This window comes from Gavia stellata, chromosome 1 (genome assembly GCF_030936135.1).
Source record: "Gavia stellata isolate bGavSte3 chromosome 1, bGavSte3.hap2, whole genome shotgun sequence".
Lineage (NCBI taxonomy): Eukaryota > Metazoa > Chordata > Aves > Gaviiformes > Gaviidae > Gavia > Gavia stellata.
In genome coordinates, this window is record NC_082594.1 from 126,115,975 (window position 1) to 126,128,721 (window position 12,747).

Sequence of the window (12,747 nt, forward strand, 5' to 3'; positions counted from 1 at the left end):
CAAAGGAAGAGCTCACTGGGGATATGGTAATCAACTTGGCCATAGTGGCAATGAAATAGTGGAGTTGAAGATCCCGAGGGCAGTGATGAAAGAGAGTAGCAGATCCTGGACTTCAGCTTACTCAGTGTCGTGGTTTAGTCCCAGCCGGACCAATCACCACACAGCCGCTCACTCACTCCCCTTCCTCAGCTGGACAGGAGAGAGAAAATATGAGGAAAGGCTCATAGGTCGAGATAAGGACATAGGGAGATCACTCACCAATTACCATCATGGGCAAAATAGACTTGATGTGGGGAAATCAGTTTAATTTATTACCAATCAAAATCAGAGTAGGATAATGAGAAGTAAAACCAAATCTTAAAAAGCAACACCTTCCCCCCACCCCTCCCTTCTTCCCGGGCTCAACTTCACTCCCGATTTTCTACCTCCTCCCCCCGAGCGGCATAGGGGGACGGGGAATGGGGGTTGCGGTCAGTTCATCACACGTTGTTTCTGCCACTCCTTCCTCCTCACACTCTTCCCCTGCTCCAGCGTGGGGTCCCTCCCACAGGAGACAGTTCTCCACAAACTTCTCCAACGTGGGTCCTTCCCACGGGCTGCAGTTCTTCACGAACTGTTCCAGCATGGGTCCGTTCCACGGGGTGGTCCTTCAGGAACAGACTGCTCCAGCGTGGGTCCCCCGCGGGATCGCAAGTCCTGCCAGCAAACCTGCCCCAGCGTGGGCTCCTCTCTCCACGGGTCCACAGGTCCTGCCAGGAGCCTGCTCCAGCATGGGCTTCCCATGGGGTCACAGCCTCCTTCGGGCATCCACCTGCTCCGGCGTGGGGTCCTCCCCGGGCTGCGGGTGGGTATCTGCTCCACCGTGGACCTCCATGGGCTGCAGGGGCACAGCCTGCCTCAGCATGGTCTTCACCACGGGCTGCAGGGGAATCTCTGCTCCGGAGCCTGGACCCTCTCCTCCCCCTCCTTCTTCACTGACCTTGGTGTCTGCAGAGTTGTTTCTCTCACATATTCTCACTCCTCTCTTCTCCAGCTGCCGTTTCCCACTTTTTCCCCCCCTTCTTAAATATGTTATCACAGAGGCGCTACCACTGTTGCTGATTAGCTCGGCCTTGGCCAGTGGCAGGTCCGTCTTGGAGCCGACTGGCATTGGCCCTATCAGACATAGGGGAAGTTTCTAGCAGCTTCTCACAGAAGCCACCCCTGTAGCCCCCCCGCTACCAAAACGCTGCCACGCAAACCCAATACACTCAGACAACGACTACATGGGATCACATAGAAGGAGGCTCTGATGGGTAAAGGAGCTCAGGAAAGCTGGCAGGTCTTTAACAAGAGCATCCGCCAAGCACAAGAATGGGCCATCCTCATACTTGGGAAGACAAGCAGGCATACTAGGAGATCGATTTGGCTGAACTGTGAACCTGTGATGGAGCTCCAACATAAAAAGGCAGCGTATAGGAGGTGGAAAGAGGGACAGGCTACCAAGGAGGAATTTAGAAACTTTCCCCAAGTGTGTAGGGATGGTGTGAGGAAAGCCAGAACTCAGCTGCAGCTGAGACTTGTCAAGGACGTCAAGGACAACCCGAACTTCTACAGTTACACTGGTAGTAAAAAGCTGAACATGGGAAATGTAGGGCTGTTGCTGAGTGGAGTGGGTCATACATCCCAATATCTCTGCTTGTCTTTACCAAAAAGGTCTCACAGGCCTTTGAAATATGCAAAAGGGTTCAGGAGGAGAGCTGCCAGCAATGGATGAGGGTTAAGCTAGGGATTACTCAAAAGAGCCGGACCCTTACAAGTCCATGAGACCTGACAGGCTACATCTGAGGGTGCTGAGAGAGCTGGCTGATGTCCTTGCAAGGTGGAGGTCCCTGATGACTGGAAGAAAGCAAATCTTGCACCCACCTTCAAAGATGCTAAAAGAACAATCCAGGGAACTCCAGGTTCAGCCATCCTTACCTCTGTCCCGGGGAAAATCATGGGGTGAGTTATCTTGGAACATATTTCTGGGCATGTGAAAGAGAAGAAAGGATTTGGAGACTGCGTGAATTTACCAAGGGTAAATCATGCCTGACCAGCTTGACTACCTTCTATGATAAAATGACTGGATTTTTGTATGAGGGGAGAATAGGAGATGTCATATACCCCAAATTTAGCAAGTCTTTTCACACTGTCTCCTGCATTAGTCTTGTATCCAAATTAGGACATTACAGTCTGGATAAGTGCACAACTAGATCAGTAAAAACTGGTTGGATAATTGGGCTTCGAGGGTCGTAGTTAGTGGGTCATATTCTACCTGCATGGCAGTCGCAAGTGGAACACTGCACGGGCCTATGCTGGGATGTGTCCGGTTTAACATCTTTACGAGAGATCTGGAGGAGGGGAGGAGGTGCATTCCTGCCGAATGTACACATGGTACCAAACCAGGGGGGAACAGCGGGCACGCTCGAGGGCAGGGCTGCCATTTAGAGGGACTTGGGAGAGCTGCAGGAAAGGGCTGACAGCAACCTTATGAAATTCAACAACTGCAAGTCTCGCTCAAGGGAAGGAAGAGCCCCCGGCAACCTCACAGGCCAGGGACTGACTGACTGGGAAAAGGCAACCTTTCTGACCTCATGGCTGACCCTTTTTTAAGCAGGGGAATAAACCAGACACCTCCCGAGTTCCCTTTTAAACCAAATTATCCCGACCTGACAACCTAGCAACAATGAGTGTAATATACAGACTTGGGGAGAGTCACCAAATCTATCTCGGAGTAATTCCTTTGTGCCACAGCTTCAGCCTGGAAGAACCACAACTTTTTTGCTGGGGGGAGAGAGGCAGCAGCCCAGCCGGGGCGCGGGGACCTCCCCGGGCCTACCCCTGCCTCTCCTGCCGTTCATCAGACCGCTCCTCGGGCAAGGAGAGCGCGGGGTTGTCTCCACTGGGAAGCGGTCACACAGCAGGGTGGTTTCCGTAGGCAGAGAGCTGAACCAAAAACCAGGGTCCACACCTACCCGGGAGAACTAGACCTTTTCCCCTGAAGAAAACACGCTGTATTAAAATCCTCCTGACAGCAAAGCAGCCGAAAAGGCCGCCGGCCTCGCACGCAACAACCGCAGTCAGCTTTGTGCTTCAGCGGCCCCGCTCCCCGGAGGAGGCGGCAGCACCTTCTCTACCGCAGAGCAGCCGTTTACCTCAGAGAAACCCGCGCCACAGCCGGCCTCGCTCCGCGGGGACGGAGGGGCCTCAGCCGTCCCGGCCGCCGCCCCGTGCGGGGGGAGCGGGCCCAGGGAAGCGGGGAGGGCCCCGGCGCCCGCAATCCACCGGGGAGCGCAGCCGCGAGCGGAAGCTCAGGACGGGACGGAGCCGCCCTCCGCCGTACCACAACATGGCGGCCTCCGCGGCAGCGCGCGGCTGAGGAAGCGGAAGCTCTTCCGCCCCGCCCGGAAGCGCCCGCCGGGGTCTGGCGGCCATGGCTGACGAAGAGGAGGACGCGCCGGTGAGTGGCGGGGCTCGGGGAACGCCGAACGGGACGCGCCGGCCCACGTCCCAGCCGCAGCCGGGCAGCCCTCGTGTACCGCGGGGCGGGCGGCCCAGGCCGCGCCCCGAGCCGGGGCTGGGGCGGGAGGGGAGCGGGAAGCGAAGGGCACACCCCACCCCCCCACCCCCCCCCCCCGCCGCTGACGGCGGCCTCCCCTTCCCTGTGCCCGTCTAGTTTGAGGAGGACGCGGAGGAGGCCGGCGGGGGCCTGGACGGCGGGCAAGGCAAGAGGAAGAGGCTGTTCTCCAAAGAACGTGAGTCGAGCCGGGTCAGAAACCCCTGCCAGCGCTGACGGGTCTCCCTGCGGCTTCTAAGGACGGTGTCCTTCCCCCAGACACAGCTGAAACTCTGAGGCGGCAGCTATAGAGTTCCAAAACTCAGTTTTCTGTAGCAAAACAGTGGCTTTCATTCAGCGCCCTGGCTGAAAGCGCAGAAAGCTGTCGTGTAGCCCCCCCAAAAATATTGCTGAAGCATCCTCTGAACCTAACTGCCAAAAGTCAATCACACTGTCAGTGTTCAGTATTTGGTAGGCGAAATGCATGTTTAGTCTGTCATCAGACCTGCTTTTCTGTATGTACAGCACTAAGCTTTTGTTGGCTTCTGTCTCCCTGCTTATTTCCCATACGTTTGCTCAGGAACTCTCCTGCCAACAGACAAGAGTGCCACCCCGCTGCGTGAATACGCAGGCTGGTGAGCTGTAACTAGATGTGTTGCTGACAGTGCTGAATGAATGAAAGAAGCCTCACGCTGAGTGTTTATTTCTGCAGTAAGGTGCATGATGTATGGATTCGGGGATGACCAGAACCCTTACACAGAATCAGTGGACATTCTTGAGGACCTGGTAATAGAGTTTATCACAGAAATGGTAAGTCAGCTCTAGACAGCATGGTCAAAACATCCTCAGTAAGACTTTAGTCTTCTGAAGGTTAATACGTCTGACTCAAATACTGCATTATCCCAGGCCCAAAACTCTGATGCTAGTAGGAAAAAGCTAAACTTAAGACTTTGCCCTTCCAAGATTAAGGCAAAATTCATGCATCTTGCTCCCTGTGGACTTAGAACAGCGTCTGAAGTCCTTAAGTAGCAGTTAGATTAGTACTGGGGGGGCAGAATACACGGCTGACTTTGGGGTTCACTGTGCCATCACTATTACGTGCAGCTGACAAAAGACAAGACTCCGCTTTAAAAGTCTGTTGACTTTTGGTGTACTCCCAGTGTCTTTACATGGATAGGAACGTAGCTCTGCGCTACAAACAAAATGCAAGCTTCTGGGGCCTGAAGCCATCACTCTTCCAGCCGTTTGGATACTGCTTGAAATTTTTTTTTTTGAAAAAGGTTATTCCTACTGTTTGTGGATCCCCTTTACTTTTGAAAGGTTGGCCTTGCCTTCCCTCGTCAAAATACCCTAAACTGTCCCGTGATACAGGTACTTCACGTTGCTTCCAAGTTCTGCCCGATGCTGTTCACCTTCAAGCAGGCTGCGTGTCCTACATTTAATCTGCCTTTAGCTTTGATGCCATTACTGTTATGTGTGTATAGTGGTATGTGCTGGGTGTAAGTGACAGACAGCTGGGGACAGCAGAGCAACAGTAAGTCCATGATTTACTGGGAAGTTCTCTTGTCAGTAGGATGGCGGTGCCCAGATCCTGCAATTGCTTACTTTTTGATTATAAAATTACAGGAAATAAAGTGGAATTGAGAGCTTAAAAGAAATTAAGGGGCAAAGGAACCCTGCTGATTTTCCTCTTTTCCTCTAACAAACAGACGCACAAGGCCATGTCAATTGGGCGGCAGGGTCGCGTACAGGTCGAGGACATTGTCTTTCTCATTCGCAAGGACCCGCGGAAGTTTGCCAGAGTTAAAGACCTCCTAACTATGAATGAAGAACTGAAACGAGCCAGAAAGGCCTTTGATGAAGCTAACTACGGATCTTGATTCTGTGTGTGGGCTGCATTGGGGCATTACGTGGGCACCTGCCCAAAAGGAAGGAACATCACGCATGTTGTTTGGAGGCATTATTCAGGACAGAGGTCACTGCTGGGCTGTCTGCCCTCACTCCCCGCCTTTTCTGAAAAGTATTCAAGCAGCTGAATGTTATCTGATTGTATGTGGTATACTTATGTATTTTTATACCATTTTATGAAATGAGAAAAGAGCTCTAAAGATTCTTGTAATGGCAGGAAGTCTGTTTGAAGTAGAACTATGTTGAATCAGACATCTAGAGGGCTAATGATGGGTGATTCTCACTGTGACAGGAAACCTAGAAAATGGATCTTGGTTAACTGGACAAAGTCTCTAAGGCCAAACTACTATAGAAGTTCTGGTCTTTGCTCTGTATATGTTCTTTGAATAAAATGTTTTAAGTTTGTGCCCACTCCTCATAACTAAATTTACATTGACCAATTCAAACAAGGTGCATAATACAGATTCTTTTCACACTGAATTGGCTAGGAAGGTTATTTTTTCTTCTGTCCCACTGGGCACAGCTCTTTTGTTTTTTACCAACATTAAGCCTAGGAAACTGAAGCTAACCTATTCCAGATTTACTTGCACTTACAGCCTTTCCTTACCCCTGTTAGGCAGGTGCTCTACAATAAAGCAGAGTCCTGGTTTTCATCCTGAGACAAGTTTTTCTTAATATTTCCTGGTGATCCTGATCTTGGGACCTCATTACAAGCAAGAACCTGGCAGAAAGCACTAACCCCATTGCTTGTTCTAACATTATTTCATTAGTACATGTTGGAGTAGCTGCGCCTTACATTGCCAAGCAGGCAGAAATTGCACTTACACTGAAAAGATTTCAGGACTGTGAGAAACATGTTCACCTGTCAGGAGTTTACTATTGCAGGCCACAGCTCCGCTTTCCTCTGTTTCTGGAGCAGCTCAGAGGCAGTAGGTTCAGTTAACTCCTCATTTCAGGACAAGGATAACATGCTGAACAGTGATAATACTGGAAGTCAAGGCTGTCCCCTATACAAGCAGCACGGAGGGAAGGGTGTAAGACTGCTTCCTTAGAAAAGTGACAGCAAGTCTTTTGTCCTAAGCAGCAGTAAGTGATCAGCTGCAGCCTTCCACCATGGATGGTAACTATTTGCACTGTGGATTTGACAGCAGCACTTAACGTGTGGTCGAGCAATAGAGAAGGAACATGGAGTAAGGGTAACTCAAAGTCACTGTTCCTGGACAAGGCTAGGTGGAAGGATGAAGACTATTCAGCTGTTTGGAACACCCTTCCATAAAAAAACCCCAAAACTGTTTTACAAAAATATAATAAAATAGTTGCTGCTTTCGTAGCAGAATTCAGTGTGTGAGTTACCCAAGACGCCATTAAGGTTTTACTTAAGAAAAACATAAATGGAATGAATTGACCTCTTTCGTCCTTGCAAGCCCAGGCTCAGACACCCATTGCTGCAAAAATAGAATCAATATCCACATTCTCAGTAGCTTCTTCCCACACAGGGCCAGGGCTTCCTTCCAGCAGCCACCGCTTAGGGGTCTCTGCAGTGCTTAGTTTGACAGAGCCTGTATCAGCATTGGAACGTCCTTCCTGACTTGGAGGCCCATCCTGGTGAGCTGGGAAGATGAGTGATGCGCTGTTCTCACAGACCCCAAAAAGCTCAGAAGGTTTTTGTCGAACAGTCTTCAGAGTTCTCTTCAAGCGCACGGATGATTTGATCCTCCTTCGGCAGAACCGTGCCCCGCGGTACTGCTTTAGCCAGCGTGCATTTTGTGACCCGTAGAGGAGGTATTTACGGACAGATGTTTTGACACAGCACAGTTTTTTCTTCAAGCTTAAAGGGAGGAAGGTGCACAAAACATAACTTTATCAGCTGCTGAAGTATTAATCCGTTTGGGGTTTGGAGAGATTTGGTTATTAGCCTTCTCTACCATTTTCCTTGTCATACCAAGGAGATACAACAGCACCTTGTAGAACAGTAGCCAGGGCATTCTGAAGAAAGACAACACCCCTTGCATCATGTAATCATTACCGTTAAACACGCACATGATTTAAGTTGCATTTTCATCCTCCCTCGTATTTGTGCTTTTTTTAGACTTTTAAATCCTTTCACAAATGACTGAAGCTAAACGGAATGTTCATGTCAGACCACCCAGTAACCTGAACTAGTCATCCCATCCGAGTTTAAAAAGAATGGATTAGACCACTGCATTTCTCTACACTGTAGCAAAATACATATTAAAGTGTAACGTGTCAGATCCAGAAACCCCACACTCATGCAAAGTTACCTGCATCCTTGAGCCTCCACATGGTGCAGCCGGTTGCTTTTCAACAACTTGTTACGCAGAAAATAAGCTTCCGATTTGAATTTGTTGCCTTTGCACCACAAAATAGCTTTTCTGAGTGCCTCTGACAGTTCCCCAAACGACGTAGCTGTTTGGACCATCTGTACAAGAGATCCAGCATACTGCGATTTTGCTATACGAGAGGAAAGTGAGGCTGACTTTGTTTTAAAAGGTATTGATGCAATGCTTATACCCTGAAACAAAGAATAAAAGCAGCAGTTAGTCTTTTAAAAACGTGATATGCCTGATCCTCTCTGCTGGAGAGGAGCAGAGCACTGAGGTTTTTGTGAGAATATTCCATATTTCCTAAGAAGAAAGTGGAAGAGCAGTCTTGTTTTGTGGAATACAAAAAGAAGAGGCAGATAATTCAAATTGGTATTCCTGTCTACTACTGGCATGCTCTCTGGTTGTTTCACTTGACATACCAACAAACGGTCACATTCATAAGCAGAAATTAATAGTGATTTTCAGTGCAAAGCTTCCATGCCAACTTGGGTTGTCAGACAGGCAAAAATAAGGCAGGGAAAGGGAACATTTTGAATCAGGAATATCATGTTTTGAGTGTTAGGGTCTTTAAAGTTAAAAAAAGTATAAAATGGTGCCATACAAACCTGTTGTGTTAGAGGTCTGGATGGTCTAAGTAAGCTCTTCACATCAAACCCCAGGTGCTGCCCTATAAAAAGAGAGGAGAGTTCCTATTATGAAGTAAAGACAGTTTTAAGGCTTTGCACAGACATCACAGTGGTTTGCCCTGCTGAGCTCTCAGATCTCCTGCTGTCTCAGCAGACTCAACATTTCCAGGCAAACTCAAGGCGACTACACTTATCTCGCACGGCAGCTGGCAGGGGATGAAGAGGATGCAGAGATTTACAAATGGCTGCAAAGGAGATCTTAACGGGTAAAAGCTTCACGCAAACACCTGGATGCTTGCAGTCACTGGCCTGACTGCAGGGGAAGACTTGGGCACAGCCCAGAACCAGCAAGCACAGGGTACTTGCATCCTGTACGTACAACTGTATCTACTCGTGTACGGACTGCAGACAGTGCTCTTAGCTTCCCTCACTATCCTTGGGCCCCATCTATGCAGAAGCAGGAAAATACAAATAACTATTTACAGGACCTGTATACTGCATTCATTACCTGCTTCTCTCCAGGCTGTACCATCTTTAAAAAAAAAAAAAAGCACCCTCACAATACTGACTTTATCCACAGCTTTATAAAGGCAAGGGTACATGCAGCATTCTCCTCCTCTTCCAAGGACAGGAGAGGGGAGTTTGTACTAGACCCACGCTCTGTGGGTAGTAGAAGTCCTTGGCTCTGTTGGACAGAAGCTGCGGTCAGTCTCCGAGACGTCCGAAATCAGTAGCACTGTGGCACAAGGCTTTACCTCTGCTGGCTCTGGTCACTAGAACTGGCTCTCCGATGTCCACAGGGAACGGGATGCTACAGTTCTTCACAGCACTCGTGCAGGTCGCGACATTTCTCTTTTTCCCAGCCTCTGACACTGCCTCTGGCATTGTTGGGAAGAGCTGCTTCAGCCAGCTGGTAGGTTTTTTTACTGTAAGCATTCTAGACTTTTGCTTCTTCACCTCAGAAGGTATGTTAACTCCAAGGAAGTTACTGATATCAGAAGGGAAGGTAAACCCCTTGACATAAGGCATCTGTTGGGTCTCAGATACCAGCTGAAGTGATGTTGACAACACACCATACAAGGACATGAGGTTCTGCAATACACACCTGTACTGAATCCTGAAGAGAAAAGACAGAAAGGTATGGAGTCTCCTTTAGCACAACCTTGTGCTCGCTGAACAACTACCTTCAGCTCAAGCAGAAGAGGTGGCGGAAGAGATTCCAAGCTGCCCTTTCCCTATTTCCCCTCCATACAAGCTTATCTTCTTACACTCATCACCACACTTTACCTTAATGTTAGTCTGAGCTTTAAGGAACTGTTCAAGATCAGAATGCAGGAGTGACTTGACTAGTAAATCCCTGATCAGGAGCCCCTCTGCTTCCCTACAGCTTTGCTGAGTGCCACACCTGGGACTCATCAGGTTCTCACACCACATCCAAAATCATTTGACATGAGGTCTTCCCCCAAAAGCAACCTGTACCAACTCAGGAAAACGGTGCTAACACGGATACTGTACAATCGCCTGCTCTATGTTTACTGGGGAAACAGATTTCTTGGGCCGAAGAACGTTTTACTGAGTTGTTCTACACAATGCTGTTACTCCTTCAGCTAGAGACAGCAGTTACTTTCTTGTACTGAGAGAGACCAGAACACTGATTTCCCTGGAAAACTCAGCAGTATTATAGAACAACTTTATCCCAGCCTTCCCATTTCAGCACGAGGCAGGACTTACTGCTTGCTGCAAAGAGTACCAGATGTGTTTGTGGCAGGCTGGCATTAACACTGTGTGATTTTATTAGTGCTACATAAAGTTTTTTACGAACCAAGAACAAAGCCTTCCATAACAGCATGTAAGAAGTCTCTCTCCACTTACACGACTCTTCAGGTGCTAGAATCAAGTCCAAAAGGATGGAGAGACCCCCCCCGCCTCCTCTTCCTCCCAACTGAATAAAGCTCACTCGGCAGCAAGGCCTAATTACAAGCCCTTCTCCCTGACTGGCACATCAAACAGACAGACAACAAACAAGACAAGACTTTTGAATTCACAAACCATAGCCGACTCAACAACCCTGAAGCCACAGTGTTCAAAAGTATGAATTCTTCCGAGCAGAGATGTTTAACGGACAAGCTGAAGATCACACCAGTTAAGGATAAAAAATAAACAGCATGTAACGAGACTTGCTGAACACACCAACTAGAGGCAATTCACAAGGCAATATCCTGGATAATCTGGGAGATGAGTATCCAAGCTTTGGGTTGCTCAAGGCTGGAACAGCAGCCAGCCAACAGCCTGAGGTTCCCACATAATAACTTGAAAGTAAGACGTTTGGCTATCAAAGAAACTTCAAGTTGCACGTATGAATTGCACAGTTGAATCCACCAGCAATACAGGGCCTACAGCAGACCTTGTTTTGGTCTCATGAGGTGCTGCTGGTGAACTGTAAGAATGTTTTCATGGTGAAAAAAGGATACAGAAAAGCTTTACAGCAACAGTCCAGTAGACGTAGTATGAGCTTGCAACCTCCCAATACCTTCAGAGCCACTGTCTCCAGCATAGGCTGGCTGGGAACTAAGCACTCTGCATGGGCTTGGGATGTGTTTTTCCTGTGTTGATATAAAGATGAGGAGATAGTTATGACCTAGCATTCCCCCCGCTTTAGCTCTGCAGACTGAGTTAACAGATAGTATAACGTACGGGATCATGACACTTACTTCGGAATCAGTTCTGCCAGAGTTTCAATGCAGCCCACCAAGTCCATTTTCCACAGGCGCTTCAAGCATTGTTCTACCTAGAAAAAAAGAAAACTCCTGTGACCAGTATTTTGAGAGATGGGAGTGGCTTGGTCACTATATTAAGTGACAACTTCCCCATATCAGTTTAACAGCACAAATTGCAGGTTTGCGTGATGGATGTTTTGGTATGTTCCTATACCTGCACTATGATGAAAAAAGCCCTTTATCGCACTACTATGAAGATAAAGGGCTGGAGTAAGGCACTGTTAATTGGTGCTGCGTGGTTTCCCCTACTGTATACAATAGCCTTCGGTATTGGCTTTTAAGAGCGAAAATGCATAAACAAATCAAGAAGGCAAGAACGATTCCTGTTCTATTTCAAAACCCTTATTTGAAGATACTGACAATCCCTTTACTGGAAAACTGGTAAGGAGTTGACTTTTCACCTTAACACAGAAAGTGCCTAGTAGAGGTGCCTAGGATTATTCTTGCCCCCTCCCGCTATTACAATTAATTGAAAATGAACCCCCTGTATGACTCGTATATTCAAAGGTATGCACTTGTACCTACTTCAGGTCTCAGCGTCAGTACGAGAGACCGACTCTTGGCTCCACAGGGCTGGAAAGTGGAAGTTGCACTGGCTGCAGAGAGCCAGGAAACCCACTGAGCAGAACCGCGAGGAGCCTTAAAGCCCACGAAAACGCATCTGCGCCCAACGTTTTGCCGGACGCTGCCACTGCATCAGGCCCTACTCCGAGGGCATTTCGGGGACTGCTCACCGGGGTGCACCGACCAGCCGGGGCTGCTCCTCACCTGCTGCAGGGCCAGGTAGGGCCGGTGCCGGAGCAGTCTGCTGTGGTAGACGTAGAGCACGGCCCGCAGGACGCGTCCCTCGGCGGCCAGGCCTGGCCCCGACAGCCGCCTCCCGGCGACGTCGCACCGCCGCCGCAGCGCCGGCAGCCACCTCACTGCGAGCGGGAACCGAGCACCGCCTCAGCGCCCGCCGCCGCCCCCCCCCCACCCCCGCCCGTCCCAGCCGGGCCACGCGCCCCCCCGACGGTCCCGCCTCCCGCGGCCGGCGAGCACCGACCGACCGACCGACCGACCAAACGGCGGCGTCCCGCACGGCGCCCGGGAGCGGCCTAAAACGCCTCCCAGCCCTCCTCGGGCCCACGCCGGGGACCTGCAGGGTGTGTGGCCGCCAGGGCCACCGTCGCGCTGCTGGCGGGCCACGGCACGTCCAGCCGGTTCCACGCCGCCTCGGGCGCCGCCATCTTCCCCGGTGTGGGGGCGGCGCTGCGCCGGGCAGGAGGGAGGCCGGATGCGGGCGAGACCATGTTGGCCCGCCGGCGGGGGGGGAGTCGCGGGCCGGACCAAGTGACCCGGGTGGGGGCGGCAGGGCCTCCAGGCCGCAGGCCCGGTGGAGGCGGGCGGGCGGCGCGGGGGCTGCAGTGTCTGGGTACCTTCACCCCTTCCCCGCGGAGCTCACCCCGGCCGCTGCTGGCTGCCCGGCGGCCCAGAGCCGCGGGAGGGAAGCGCCTGGGCTTCCCCCGCCCCCG

At 50.5% G+C, this 12,747-nt stretch overlaps 2 protein-coding genes across 2 annotated transcripts; one reads left to right on the forward strand and one right to left on the reverse strand.

Moving 5' to 3' along the window:
* The first annotated feature begins 3,451 nt into the window (after positions 1–3,451).
* TAF13 (TATA-box binding protein associated factor 13) lies at positions 3,452–5,899 on the forward strand. Its single transcript, XM_059817491.1, has 4 exons — positions 3,452–3,481; positions 3,698–3,776; positions 4,290–4,387; positions 5,287–5,899. Exons 1-4 carry the CDS (start codon positions 3,455–3,457, stop codon positions 5,455–5,457), a joined length of 375 nt encoding a protein of 124 aa, XP_059673474.1. The 5' UTR covers positions 3,452–3,454; the 3' UTR covers positions 5,458–5,899.
* Positions 5,900–6,884: 985 nt separating this feature from the next.
* NEPRO (nucleolus and neural progenitor protein) lies at positions 6,885–12,525 on the reverse strand. The gene is made up of 9 exons (XM_059822488.1): positions 12,372–12,525; positions 12,002–12,156; positions 11,168–11,244; positions 10,928–11,059; positions 10,506–10,583; positions 9,212–9,573; positions 8,436–8,497; positions 7,768–8,018; positions 6,885–7,313 (listed from the first exon to the last, which is right to left on the reverse strand). Exons 1-9 carry the CDS (start codon positions 12,523–12,525, stop codon positions 6,917–6,919), a joined length of 1,668 nt encoding a protein of 555 aa, XP_059678471.1. The 3' UTR covers positions 6,885–6,916.
* Positions 12,526–12,747: the final 222 nt, after the last annotated feature.

Coding starts and splice junctions, on each gene's coding strand:
- NEPRO (XM_059822488.1), bottom strand. CDS start 12,525: ATGGTCTCGCCCGCATCCGGCCTCCCTCCTGCCCGGCGCAGCGCCGCC. Junction 12,157..12,371: donor GGCGGCCACACACCCTGCAG/GTCCCCGGCGTG, acceptor TCCCGCTCGCAG/TGAGGTGGCTGCCGGCGCTG. Junction 11,060..11,167: donor CTGGCAGAACTGATTCCGAA/GTAAGTGTCATG, acceptor ATATCAACACAG/GAAAAACACATCCCAAGCCC.
- TAF13 (XM_059817491.1), top strand. CDS start 3,455: ATGGCTGACGAAGAGGAGGACGCGCCG. Junction 3,482..3,697: donor ACGAAGAGGAGGACGCGCCG/GTGAGTGGCGGG, acceptor GTGCCCGTCTAG/TTTGAGGAGGACGCGGAGGA. Junction 3,777..4,289: donor GAGGCTGTTCTCCAAAGAAC/GTGAGTCGAGCC, acceptor TTATTTCTGCAG/TAAGGTGCATGATGTATGGA.